Genomic DNA, 13,806 nt, shown 5'->3' on the forward strand with positions numbered 1-13,806 from the left:
CTTTTCTTTTCTTTTTTCTTTTCTTTCTTTACTTTCTTTTTTTCTGTCTTTGGGGCACACATTTTGAAGCTACCTTCTAGGTGAATTGAATTAGATTATGCCTTAAAAAAAACATTTTAGTAATGAAGTCACTGGTTGGAATCTTTTGTAAAGTTTGCTGCTACTGTAGGATTTACCAGGGTTCCGTCCATGCTTCTAAATTAGTTTCCAATTTCTGCCCCTTGCTTTCCTTTTCATTTGTGTTAAATGTTACTGTTATGTGGAGGGGAGGTATTCTCTTGATAGCAAGGTATCATTTAGAAACTCCCTCTGAATGACTACTCCTAAAATCCAAATGGAATATGAACCTAAGAGGTAGTTTAATCCCTGAAACAATTCTCAGGCAGGGTTTACTCAACTTCTGCACTATTGACATTTTGAGCTGGATCATTCTGTATTGTACAGGGCTTTCCAGTGTATTATAGAATTTATTAGTACTCCTGGCTTCTATCCACTAATTGCCAGTAGCACCCCATTCCCCCAGGGTGCAACCATAAAAGTCTCATGGACAAAATTGCCCCCAGTTGGGGACTACTGTTCTAGACATAGATGTGACTAAGGACAAACAAGATAAAGAAAGCAGTGAAGATGGAGAATATGGAGCTATTGTGTTTGCTTCTTAAAAGTATTACCTGTGTAATTCCAAAGAATGTAAATTCTTGGGGGGTGAGGTCTACCAGTCGAGTCCCCACTTACCGCCAGTGATCTTTCCATTATTGATTAGAATGGAGTTTAAATTAATACAGTTGCAATTAGCTTAGAATAAGTACCGATTTTGATGCTTTTGTTATCAACCCAAGAACACTCTCTCTGCAGAAGTTTCTCTGAAGGTCCCTGATCTCTTAGTTGATTGGGTGGGAAGATGGAGTGGCAGGAGAGTAAGATTCAAATGAGGCTCATATAAGTCTTTAATAACTGAGTGCGCGAATGAAATGAGGAAACACACCCAGGCTACACTGTAATTCAGCAGCTTTATGAATGGGAGGTCAGATAGGTGACTTAAAGACTAGTTTCAGTGAATTCACCATCTTTTACAGTATTAAAATTGTCTAGAATGTTGCACTCCTCCTATATGGGACTATAATTCATTTTCCTGTTCTCACCCCTTCCACATTTACTCTTCCCTCTGTAGTAGAGAGTTTGAGTTGTCAGACAAGTAGAATCATGTCTCTCCTATGATTGAACGCAAAATGTACTGTTGTCTTTATTTCAAATTTTCTTTTATTCTCTCTTCTCTCATCACATGAACATACATGTTTTCCAGGCACGTTCTTGCTTTTCCATTTTCTGTTTCTGATTTTCCATCTCTCCTGCCTGTCCTTGTTTTCTTCTCTTTTCTCTGACCACAGACACTGTCAGGTGGCCTTGCTGGCATCATCTTACCTTTTCTGAACCCTGTTACCCAGAGACTTCCATTTATTATGCCTTGGGCACCCTCTTTCTTTAATGCTATATCTCTCTGAGGGATAGTTAATGATCTTTGCAGCAAATGAAGGTGAACTGTAGCCACATTATTGTTATAATACAGCCAACTGTATGGAACAGATTGGGCTGCGCTCTGAACAGCTGGGGCTGGCAGAGTGAGTCTTGACTCCTCTCGGAAGAGTTCCAGAACTGCCAAATCATCAAACTTGAAGGGGAAAAGGGACAAGAAAGGTTATGGGCAGAGTGGTTCCTGCAGGTGCTTTTTGCCTTTGTAATATACCTTTTTTTTTAAATTCTCACTGGTTTGTGGATCTGGCAAAGCATGGACTAATTGAACCCAGGGGCCGCTCTCACTGCTATTGGACTGGCCTGCTTTTAGTGGCTCTGATGGTATTTTATTGCTCATTTTCAGGTACTGAACATGTGATAAAACAGATGCTTCTGTTGTTAAAACTGGGCCTCTTTTCCATCCATTGAAAATATTTGTAGTTTTAAGGAGAATTTTTCCTTGCAAAATGGACAGAGCCCTAATATGAATTAATAATGACCCTGTTGGAACTTTTGGACTTGGACTATATTGTGTGGCCTCCTGGTGGATGTAATAAATAGGAATCAGTGTGCAGTAGGACAGACTTCATGAACTGGTGGCCCACAGAACCTGATCTAACCCTCAGATATGTAGTGTTTGCCCATACAAGGAAGTGCGTATGTGTATGTATTTAAAGAACTAGCTGCCAACATTAAAATGTATGTGTCTGTATAAATTTGGTGAATTTTTCCAAAGAAACTGGAATATCTGGTTTCCCTGGAACTGTATCTCCTGTGGTGAATATCAGTTGAGGCTAAGTAACTGACTACCTGATACCCATCCTGAGTGGGCAAGGTGCTGCAAAGTTTCCAGTTCCCTGGGGTCTTCTCACCCCCTCAGAGTTGGTTCTTACTTGGCCTCTGCAGGCAAAGTTTGTGAGAGAACTTGACAGAAGCTACGGAATGGAGAGGAACTGGGTTTGACTCTTAGCTTCATCACCAGCTTTCATATGGGCAAGTTACTTAACTTTCTGACTCTTAGTTTCCTCATGTGTCAGAGGGGAAAATGGGTCTTCACTTCACACAGTTGCTGGGAAGGGTATTAAGAGTATGAAGTGAGGTAGTATGCCTGACACCCTTAAAACTGGCTGTGTCGCGATCCCTGGGTGGCACAGCAGTTTGGCGCCTGCCTTTGGCCCAGGGCGCGATCCTGGAGACCCGGGATCGAATCCCACATCGGGCTCCCGGTGCATGGAGCCTGCTTCTCCCTCTGCCTATGTCTCTGCCTCTCTCTCTCTCTCTGTGACTATCATAAATAAATAAAAAAAAAAGTCTTTAAAAAAAAAAAAACTGGCTGTGTCCATCGCTGGTATGACTGCTATATACATGAGTTGTTGTTACTATATTTTTCAGTTGCCAAGTATCACAAGAGAGCTGATACCAATTCTTTGAAGTCATGTTGATCATGTTGCAAAGTTGGATACACTTTTCTACTACTTAGGACAGTAGGGGGACCTGTGTCTGGCCTTCCCGTATTTCTTTTTTTATCTTGCAGTATAAAATTGAAAGTGTCTTTAAGAAAATAATACAATAGAGACTGCTCCTAAGAGTGGCATTGTCCGTAGAGGGGAATCATTTATTTATTTATCTGTTTGTTTGTATATTTGTTTATTTATTTTTATTTTTTAAAAAGATTTTATTTATTTATGAGAGAGAGACAGAGACAGAGACACAGGCAGAGGGAGAAGCAGGCTCCATGCCGGGAGCCTGACGTGGGATTCGATCCCAGGACTCCAGGATCATGCCTGGAGCTGAAGGAAGGTGATCAACCGCTGAGCTACTCAGGCATCCGAGGGGGAACCTTTTATAATTTAGTTCATGTTAGGTAGACACTTGGTTGTGGAGTTTTTGTTGTTGTTGTGGTTATTGTTGTTGTTGTTGCCTGAGTCCTGACTTTGTAATTTTAGATTTGTGCTCCTGGAATTTGCATGGAGGGAGAGGTACAGAAATGAGAATACTCTATCAATATTCTCTTTTTTTAAAAAAAATATTTTATTTATTTATCCATGAGAGACACACTGAGAGAGAGAGAGAGAAGAAGCAGGCTCCATGCAGGGAGCCCGATGTGGGACTTGATCCGAGGACACCAGGATCATGACCTGAGCCAAAGGGAGACACACAACCGCTGAGCTACCCAGATGCCCTAATTAATATATTTTCTTAAAAGTGGAAGTTAAATTTAATTTTGATTTGGATTGAAGTGGATTGAAAGCAGTCTTTTATCAGCATTCTATGCTCCAATTCTTTAAGGTTTCAAAGGACTTTTTCCCCTATGTTATTATATTCAATTGGTATCTTTTCTAATGCCTGATCTTTGACATCTGTCTGAGAGTTCCAGCACACATTTGGCCACACCAGGTGGGGGGGTGACTTCCTGGTTATTATATGTGTGGTGAAGAAATACAAGGTTTTCCGCTTATTTTTCTTCTTCCTGCAATGATGGGTTTCCGTTAGATGTGGATATTTCCCTTAAAGGCATACACTCGTCTCAAAATGGTGAAGGATGACAACAGTGCAGTAATTTCTTCTTTCATTTTGTGAAGGTGTCTGGAAAACTCTTATGTGCTCCATTGAAAAGCTTCTTAGAGAAAAGAAGTCAAGGTGGTTAGAAAAATGTCAAGGCGGTTCTGGGACCAGTAGGAGAAAACAGATGTAAGAGGTGAAAAATGATTTGTGATCAGCTCAGTTTCTAGAGTCCAAAAATCAAACCACATGGCGTATGTTTGTCTTCAACCCACCTAGTGTGAGTGAATGTCATTATTGGGATGAAAGTCCCTGAACAGAAGAAAATGAGAGGGACAGAAGGTTATTTTTAGATCCCTGCTTTAAAAACATTTTAGGAGTAGAAGTGTAAGTCTGCCTCAGGTCCTTGAGCTTGGGCCCTGACCCAGATTTGGTTCTGAGTGACCTCTTAGCCTTACTTCTTGCTCCCACCTCCATCTGACCCTGTTGAGGAGGCAAAGAGAGGAAAGAGAAAGGCTGAAAATTGGAGATGAAGAAAATGGTGATTTTCTGCCCTTTATCAACTTTTCATCCAAATCACCCACAAGTATTGTGACATGTTGAAAATCCAAGGAAATATTCAGGCTGATTCTTAGGAACTTGTCAGTATTGCAGTTATACAAACATGGCAATTTTACATAGCTCAACTAAATAAAATTATTATGTTTTTGTCAGCATCACTCTAGGTCCTTTGACTTGGGGTAAGGATGGTTTAAAAAGCCAGAAATGTTCTGTCATCCAATTGGTGATTTTTTTGTTTTGTTTTCTTTTGTTTGGGCATATACTTGGCTAGAATATATAGGTATGTTCTGCTTGGATTTTTTCTGTTACCATTTTTTCCCTAAAATGACAGTTATTGCCTTAAATCTCATAGAAGAAAGCCTGAAAGGAGTACACAGCATGAGGCAATTGAAGCTAGTGGAGTGTTGTCAGATTACCCATCTGGGGACATACGTGGCGGATGGTTTGGCTGGGGGTGGGGGTACCAAGATCCAAAATTGGATTTTTCTCTTAGCAGGCTTCTATTTTGAAAACAGAAATGGATGTGAAAAGATGAAAAGCTACCTACGTGGACAGTGATCTATCACAACCTGTTCAAAGGATAGATTGAGTCTCTTCTAGGGTTATGAGGTTTGCTCAGGTAGGCATTCTCTGCCCAACTCATCCCCCGGTTTTGTGGGTCAGAACAATTCAAGGAATACTCTTACGGTTTGAGCAACACACCACTTCACTTAGTCGAGTAAAATGAAGAGTCTCTAAGAAGTCCTGGATGTCGTGCCATCAGTGGTCTGATGGTGGTGGTGGGGGCGGTGGTGGTATGTGTGTGTGATTCGTGGTGGAAGGTTTCTGCAGAGCGCGACAGATGCTTCCTCTGCTTGCTTGTTTCCTGGTTTTCAAAGCCTCTTTTTTGTTGTTTTATTTTAGGGTTGAGTGCCTTTTTGTTCTGTCAGTGAGGGTATGGAGAGCCTACAGGCACATGCGCCCATGTCTTTAACTTGCTATTCCTTGTGTAATCTCAAGTGGAAGTATGAAGGCACCGCAAACTGCTTTGAGCAGAGCCCACTTCCCTTCACCCACAGAGAACATGAAGCAGTTATACCGACATCAATCAAGGAAAACCCACAGGCTGAACTCACACCGTTAAAGCAGGTGTGTGAGTGAGCATTCTCCAACAGGCACATGTGAGTGAGGTGTACCTCGGTGTCTTGCCCACAGATGTCAGTTATGATGACTGTGTGGGGCTGGGCTCCCTCCTCACAGAGCTAAGACAGGCCTGTTGTATTTGTGGGACGTGGGACAGAGCAAGTGTAGCTCATAGCATCCCAGTGGCCGATTTACTGGGACTAAGGGGAAAAATGCAAGATTTGGTGCCCGTGGATATATATCAAAAGTATGTAGATGTCTGCCTTTGTATAGATGTATGTGCATATACACATATATTTGTAGACATACATGCCAGTTTAAAGCAAAACTCAAGTGAGCCATGAACTAAAGAGAATGTGATAATCTTTTTTTCTTAAGATATTATTTACTTATTTGAGAGAGAATAAGCAGGAGGAGGGGGAGGGGCAGAGGGAGAAGCAGACTCCCCACTGAGCAGGGAGCCTGATGTGGGGCTCCATTCCAGGACCCTGGGATTATGTCCTGAGCTGAAGGCAGATGCTTTATTTTTTTTAAATTTTTTTTTAAATTTTTATTTATTTATGGTAGTCACACACACACACACACAGAGAGAGAGAGAGAGAGGCAGAGACATAGGCAGAGGGAGAAGCAGGCTCCATGCACCGGGAGCCCGACGTGGGACTCGATCCCAGGTTTCCAGGATCACGCCCTGGGCCAAAGGCAGGCGCTAAACTGCTGCGCCACCCAGGGATCCCTTTTTTTTTTTTTTTTCAAGAAAAAAAGATTTATTTATTTATTCATGAAAGACATAGAGGGGCAGAAACACAGGCAGAGGGAGAAGCAGGCTTTCTGTAGGGAGCCCCATACAGGACTGGATCCTGGATCCCAGGATCATGCCCTGAGCCAGAGGCAGCCGCTCAGCCACTGAGCCACGCAGGTATCCCCGAAGGCAGATGCTTAACCGATGGAGTCATCCTGGCGCCGTGATAATGTGATATTCTTAAATATCTGATGGTAAGGTGATGGTGCTAGTTAAAAATAAACAAAAACCACATCTCTCCTTCTAATTGAACCACTCTGATGTATATTGAGCTTTAGGAAATTTCTACAAAAGTTTTGAATGATCTCAAAAAAATAAAAATAAAAAGTAGAAAACCCGACCATTTCACACTAGGACTTCAATCTATATTGTACCTCTTAAGCAATGACTAGTTTACCAAAGCTACTTGTGTAAGTTATTGGTTATGAACATCCATGTTGAGCTGCTGTTTCAAAATATTATGCATATTACTTATATTTAAATATGAGAACAATCACCCTTGAAACAATATAAAATAAAGTAAGATCCACTCTTGAACTATCAAAACTGGGTAAGTTGGGGAATAATTAGAAATCCAATATCCCTATAGGCATGGGGAGAAAAGATTTTATGGAGGAGGGAATTTTATGTACTATTTGAAGACTGTTTTGCAGTATATAAGATCAAAAGCTACAAAATGAGCTTTTTCATAGTTCTGGCAAAACAGCTCCAAGGCAAATTTATCCTGAGATTATTATCGAACAAGTGTAAAAGGGTTTACTACAAGGATTCTTTATCACAATCTTATTTTTGATGTGAATTTTATAATTGTCTAACCTAGTATTAGGGTGGCCATATAAATTATAGTAGAAAAGCACAATAAAATACCAAATGAAGCATTAAAACAGTGTTGTAGCTTTTTCTATGCTCCTATTTAAAAATACTGTGTTGTATGCATACATGGATGTCTGGGTCTTAGAAATAGTTTGAGAGAGATTTATATATAAAACTTAAAGTTATTATCTCTCAGTGACTCAAAGGTAGTAATGTATTTTTATTTTTGCCTGTTTGTTCTTAACAATATTCTAATATTTATATGTATTGCCTGAGTAATGGAACAAAGGCTAATCATGGAAATATAATTTTAAGAGTAAAATTTATCCAGAAATACTTGTGAGGATCAGGAAGCAAAAGAGCTTTTCTCCCCACTCGTTCCCGCAGATAGCTGTTGAGTAGATGTCAAAGACTACTGGTTGATTTATTCATTGATATATGTGTGCCAGACACTGTACAAGTGCTGGTATGTGCTTTCCACATGGCAAATGGCTGAATCAGTTCTACTTGTTAGACTGATAACTGTGGCTTTACCAACGGAGCTATTAATACTAATCGGAAAATTCTGTGGACATGCAAGCACTAAATAGTGACCTGTTGCTTCATGTTCTTACATATGTGTTTTATCTGGTCTATACTATCTCACATGGTTAAGTTTTTCCTACCATGTGGATAGTTGGTGACTCCAGGTCAAGCAAGCAGAAAATCACTGGGCAAACTTGACACCATTTATGAAAACTTTAAAGGACTCTCAAAAGCATAGCGGCAAATGCTTTGAAAAATCTGACCTCTACTTATTTTGTAGGCTTTTGGCTTTGAAACTCAATCTCAGTTTAATGTTCAGCAGGTGTCCTTTGGGGTGGTAGGACAGGATTCGAAGGGGAGAGATTAGCGTGGTGAATTCAGTGTCCGTCTGTCTGGAATGCTGAGACTGTGGAGGATATGAATAGGATATCTGAGGGAGGATCAGGATTCCCCAGAAGTGCAGATACTCATCTAGAAGCTTACATGCTTCTGAATCCCCAAGAATCTACCCAACAGGCAGTCTTCTGATGGCTGCTCCTGGAAGTGTCACTTTCCCTGTGGCCTCTCAATATGTTGGCCTCTTCTGTTGGTAAAAGGTTGGAAATTTTGAAATTCTAGCCAGAACCACCCAGGCATCCCAAATGAAAAGATTTTTCATGAGTTCAGCTATAAAAATAACAAAGATTCTTGAGAAAGGATCTGTTTTGGATGAGTATCAATTTGCCAAGTTGTTGTTGTGTATATTTGTCTGGGGGAATGATTGTGGCTTTATGAATTTTGCTCATTTCTTTCCCATTGGTGAAGAGAACAAGTCAAACTTTGGATTTGGTTCTATTTTCATTGTTCAGTAAATCAGGAGAGTTAGCTCCATCTGTCCAGCTCCCCCGCTGGTTTTCTGTGATATTGTGGGAAAATTGGTTATTCTCACATCCTCTTTTTCTCTGTATCCTTCTCTCCTGTTAAGCCAGATATGGTGCCATTAGCTAATTGTCTTGGGATACTTTAAAGTATAAAGAAGGGTCCGGGGTGGGGAGAGTTTAAGCTGTTCCTGAAACAAGCCCAGAGTGATAAAATCAATAATTTGAGGAATTACTTGCCTTGAAAAACAAAAGCAATAAAAAACCCTTGTAAATAGAACACGATTGAGAAAAACATGACTTTAGACAGCCTAATCTAATCACACAAAGACGGCAGCCTGTTTTCTTAGTTGTTGGATAACTTCCACTTTATCGTCTCACAGAGAACAATATATTAAGTACAGTATTTAGAAATATTTGTTGAATCCTACTGTCTGATTTTTTGGCAAATCTCAAGGGGAAAAAAAAAAAAGAATATGTCTTGGACCACATGAGCTTTCCTGGGAAGATGTTAGAGTTTTCCCAGAGAGGCTGGCTTCACATTGTGGGAAACATTGGTTCAGTAGATAACACTGTTAGCATTTGTATTTCAGATGGCATTTTGCTTTCTTTCGGTTTTGGAGTAGCCACAGCTGATCTTGTATCTCTCAGGATCTGATGAAACCCAAAGCATATGCTGGTCTTCTGTTGATAGCTGCATTTCCTCCTGAAGGGTATCCTGGTTTATAATCCCCTCATCCCATTACAGCAACAGGCTGAGCATAGGAGCACTGAAATATCCAGCATCCGGATGAGAAGATGTGGGTGTTAACAAGGAAGAGTGAGAGATGGAGCATGAGGGGTGAAATGTCCATTGGCTAATGTTTTTTTCTTCTTATGGAATGTTGAAGCATCAACGTTTTTGCAAAACCTGAAACTAATTCTTTTTAAATGTGATCATCACATGGCATTGACTGAGTAATTGAAATTTGTGATGGACATAAAGATGAGATATTGAGAATATAATGTTATGGCCTCTTTATTTAAAAGTGTGTGCTAAGATACAAGTGCATTATTATGAGGGATGTAAGTGAAATGCCTTTAGCAGACGCTTCTTAGCATGTATCTGGCATAAAATCATATTAATAGATCTTAGGCAAGGGCATATTTTATAGCCCTATTCCACTGGTTCCTTCAATGTGGAGTAGATGTATCTGACGAGTTAGCTTGTAACTTTGGGAAGCTGTTTACCCTATACGTTTTCCTGTCTAGGAGGGAGATAAAGAGCATTAACCTCAGAGGTTTTGTAAAATAAGTTTATTGTAGAATAGTTTTAGATCAACAGAGAAGTTGCAAAGATAGCAGAAAAATATTCATATATCCTTCATCTGGTTTCCCTATTGTTATCATGTTGCCATGTTTTAAAATATTTATTTGAGAGAGAGAGAGAGAGAGAGAGAGAGAAAGAGAGCATGCACACACGCATGTGAGAGCAGGAGGGGGCAGAGGGAGAGGGAGAGAATCTGAAGTGGACTCCCTGTTGAGCTCAGAGCTCAATGCGGGGCTTAATCCCATGATCCTGAGATCATGACCTGAACTGAAATCAAGTTGGATGCTCAACCAATTGCGTCCTCCAGGCACCCCATGTTACCTTATTAAGGTGTGTTTGTCAAAACTAAAGGACTCACATTGGTACTTTATATTTAACTAAACTGTAGAATTTATTTGAATTTCATGAATTTCTCCTAATGCCTTTTCTGTGTTTGGGGATCCCCTCCTGGATGTATGACATTTACTCATATGTCCTTAGACTCCTCTGTTCTGTAACTGTTTCTCAGACTTGTTTTTGATGACCTTGACAGTTTTGAGGCATACCAGGTAGTATGGTGTGGACTGTCTCTGATTTGTGGTTTCACCTGATGTTTTCCTCAAGATTAGACTGAGTTATGCATTTTTGAGAGAAAGACTGCAGAGGTGGATCACTGTTCTCCACGCTTCCCATCAAGGATGGACACATTCGACATGGCTTTGCACTCTTGACCTTGATCACGTGGATGAGGTCACGTAGTGCCAGGTTTCTCCAGTGTCAAGTGACACTCTTTCCCTCCCTTTGCAAACCATGTCTTTGGAAGAAAATCACTGGACACCTCTCATAGGATTGTTTTGAGGTTTAAATGAGAAGATAAAGCTCTTAGCACAGCACAGAGTGCTTTGAAAACACTCTGGAAAAAATAAAAAGAAAAAAAATAAAAAAAAAAAGAAAACACTCTGGAAAGTCCATTGTTACAGTAGAGGTTGCTTTTGCACTTGTCCCTTCAATACTTAAAAGCTAGTCTTTAGAGCTGCTTCCTTGCAGTTACACGGTCTTCAGCCACTTACTGATGTGGTTCCAAATAAGAAAATAAAAAATAAGAGTGCTCACAAACCTCTCACGTGAGGTGACTGTATTCGAGGACCTTCCAGGATGGAGGTCCATGCATTCACTCCAGATTCACCCTTGAAAGGCTATCTGTCTTGGGATCATCAGTATCTGGTTCTATGTCAAAGGATGTCATCAGGCATCAAGGATGAGCATGAGAACTTGTGCATGAGGGGAGCTGGCCTGTTTGGGCATAGGGGTGGGGGAGAAAGAAAGTAATTTAGGAGCTGAGTTTACAGTGAGTTTTGTTTTGTTTTTTTGGATTTTTTTGTTGTTGTTTTGGTTTGTTTATTTTATTTTTTGGGTATACTTTATAGCTTTCAGGTAGAACCTAGAGTTCTTAGAATAAACTGTCTTCAGCATTTCTCTGTAAAATGAAGACCTTGTTCTGCAACCCCAAATGCTTCAAAGCCTGTGCGATTGTTGCTGGAGTAGTTGGCTGAGCCTGGATAATAGAGTTCAGAGTCTTGTAACCATGTCTGTTGGAATAAATAAGAACAGCTGGTCTCTTGTACAGTTACTGTTTGGCATGAATTTTTTATTTAAGTCTCTCCATGTATCTAGTAAACAGTAAGCAGTATTCTAACAGTACTAAAAGCCTTCAAGTCTCTCTCCAATTCACTTCCTTTACTCCTCCCCATTTAAAAGTTGAGGGTGTAGGGCAGGGTTAATGTACCAGAGAAGGAATGCTAAGAAAGTGTTTCAGAGCTAGGGAAAATAAGGTTCCTCTTCTATGTATTCCTTTCCATTTGACCTTCAGCTTCTCTCTTAGTTAGATAACATAGTTTTTGGACGGTTTCTTGGGAAAGCCAAGATTTATGCAGACATTCTTTTGCCATTTTGTATGTACTAAGTGGAGAGAGACTTATTCATATTAAAATGGAATACTGTGTCCCCGAGTGCTTAATGGGGAGAAGATTTGCATCTGCATTAAGGGTAGGTGAGTGATGAAATATGCTCTTGGTCCTCTTTAAGTGACTAGTGAGGAAATTCTTTCCATATATCTTTATGAATTTGTCTTAACAAGCTTACTGGAGGCTGAGCATGCCTTTCCTGCCTCCTAAGGAACCGAGGAAGTACTTGAGGAAAAGATGGCATTATTCACTCATTTCACGTTATCTTTGTTATCGATGGCTATAAGACTTTTGTCTTCTGGCTTAACCTGATGTATTAACCCTGGGCTTCAGTGGAGTCAGAGCTACTGTAACATATTGTCCAGCCTTTTTTTTTTTTTGGCAGGCAGACATTGAATTCCCTGTCCTGGAGGCTAGGAGTGATTATGAGGAGATCTATATGTACCTCAAGAATCAAATGATACCTTTTATGGGTTCTAAGAGGTGTTTTTGTCTTTTAAAGCCTTTGTGAGACTCTTGTGGTCATTTAGGATGCTCAGAAATGCATCTGTTTGCCCTCCTTCGGGACACTCCATATGGATGTACTTTCTTCCTTCCTTTCATGTTAGACATGATCATGTGACTGGCTCTGGCCCATGAAATGTGAGCAAAGGTCACATGTTACTTCCCAGATGAAGCCTTAGGAGTCACTATAGGATTTACTTTATCCCTCCTACCTACCTTAATGGAAACACACTTTGACATGGAGCCTGCACCGTCTGATCCCTGAGGGGGCCTCATGGAAAGGGTACCCTGATCCGGATTGGATATGTGGTGTGAGCAAGACGTAAACTTTGGTTATTACAAGTTACAAGGATTTGGGAAGAGTGTCTTGCTGCAGTGTTATCATCTGAGCCTGACTCAGGCCCTCAGTATGACTAGCTCTTCAGACGTAAGACATAAGGGCTAGGTGTTTGGCTGTGGAGGGGTTGATCACACCGGCCCTGGTGCCCGCTATAGGAAATCTGTATGCGCGGTAGTTACTGCTGCACAAAATTTTGGTGCCATTTCTCAGAGATGTGACCTACATTTTGGTGTGGTGGTTACATTTCTTCAAGGAGATGACATCCCTTCTGACACTGGAATGTATACTTTTCAACAAGTATCTTTACATACTGGAGAGTAATTCTCAAGAAGGAAAAATCTGTTTCCTCATTCATTTTCTCTCTTTCTTTCTCTCTCTCTTTCTCTCTCTCTCTCTCTCTCTTTCCTCCCCTGACCCCCTCACTTAATCTCCCAGGAGTCACATGAAAGATTTTAATGCCAAACTACTGGTTGAGTGCCAGGAAGAGTTTCTTGGGTGGACATAATGCTTAATTTATATTTAGGGAATTTCCACTGTTAAATCACAGGGCTTGTAAGATGTGAAAAGAGGAGGAGGGAATGCAGAAGGGGGAATAAAGAGCCCAGGGATGTGGTTGATAATATTCCTTTTAATTTAAAGCCACCTGAAGGCTTCCGTGGAATAATAAAATAATTCCCATATGGTTTCCGTTTTTAAAGCATTGGAACCTCAGAAATGCAATCTACTCTGAGCTTCTGCTTGCCTCTTTGTCAGGCCGGGAATGCTTCCTGTCTGCAAGCTGGTCAGAAATGTAAGCAAAGCTGACTTCTGGGGGTAGTGGGGCAGGGGGGTTGTGAGGGGACTGATCCCAGGTTGTACTTTGTCCTGAGGAGCCCTCCTGCCGTACGGCTGGACCCCTCCTGTTGGGCATGCCTGAGTCTCGGATGGTTGGAGACACCACTGCCACCACCCTGAAGGTGACCCCCTGCTTCCATAGTGAGAGAGCCTCATGCACACACTCTCCTCAACCTGGTGGTGTT

The 13,806-nt window shown here is 40.9% G+C and overlaps 1 protein-coding gene across 1 annotated transcript in view; it reads left to right on the forward strand.

Moving 5' to 3' along the window:
* LOC102151579 overlaps positions 1–13,581 on the forward strand; it is a 338,066-nt gene extending 324,485 nt beyond the window's left edge. Inside the window, exon 9 of the mRNA XM_038583970.1 lies at positions 13,486–13,581. Coding sequence (XP_038439898.1) covers positions 13,486–13,581 — 96 coding nt within the window. The remainder of the gene's footprint in view (positions 1–13,485) is intronic.
* The last annotated feature ends 225 nt before the right edge of the window (positions 13,582–13,806 follow it).

Source organism: Canis lupus, chromosome 35 (assembly GCF_011100685.1).
Source record: "Canis lupus familiaris isolate Mischka breed German Shepherd chromosome 35, alternate assembly UU_Cfam_GSD_1.0, whole genome shotgun sequence".
NCBI lineage: Eukaryota > Metazoa > Chordata > Mammalia > Carnivora > Canidae > Canis > Canis lupus.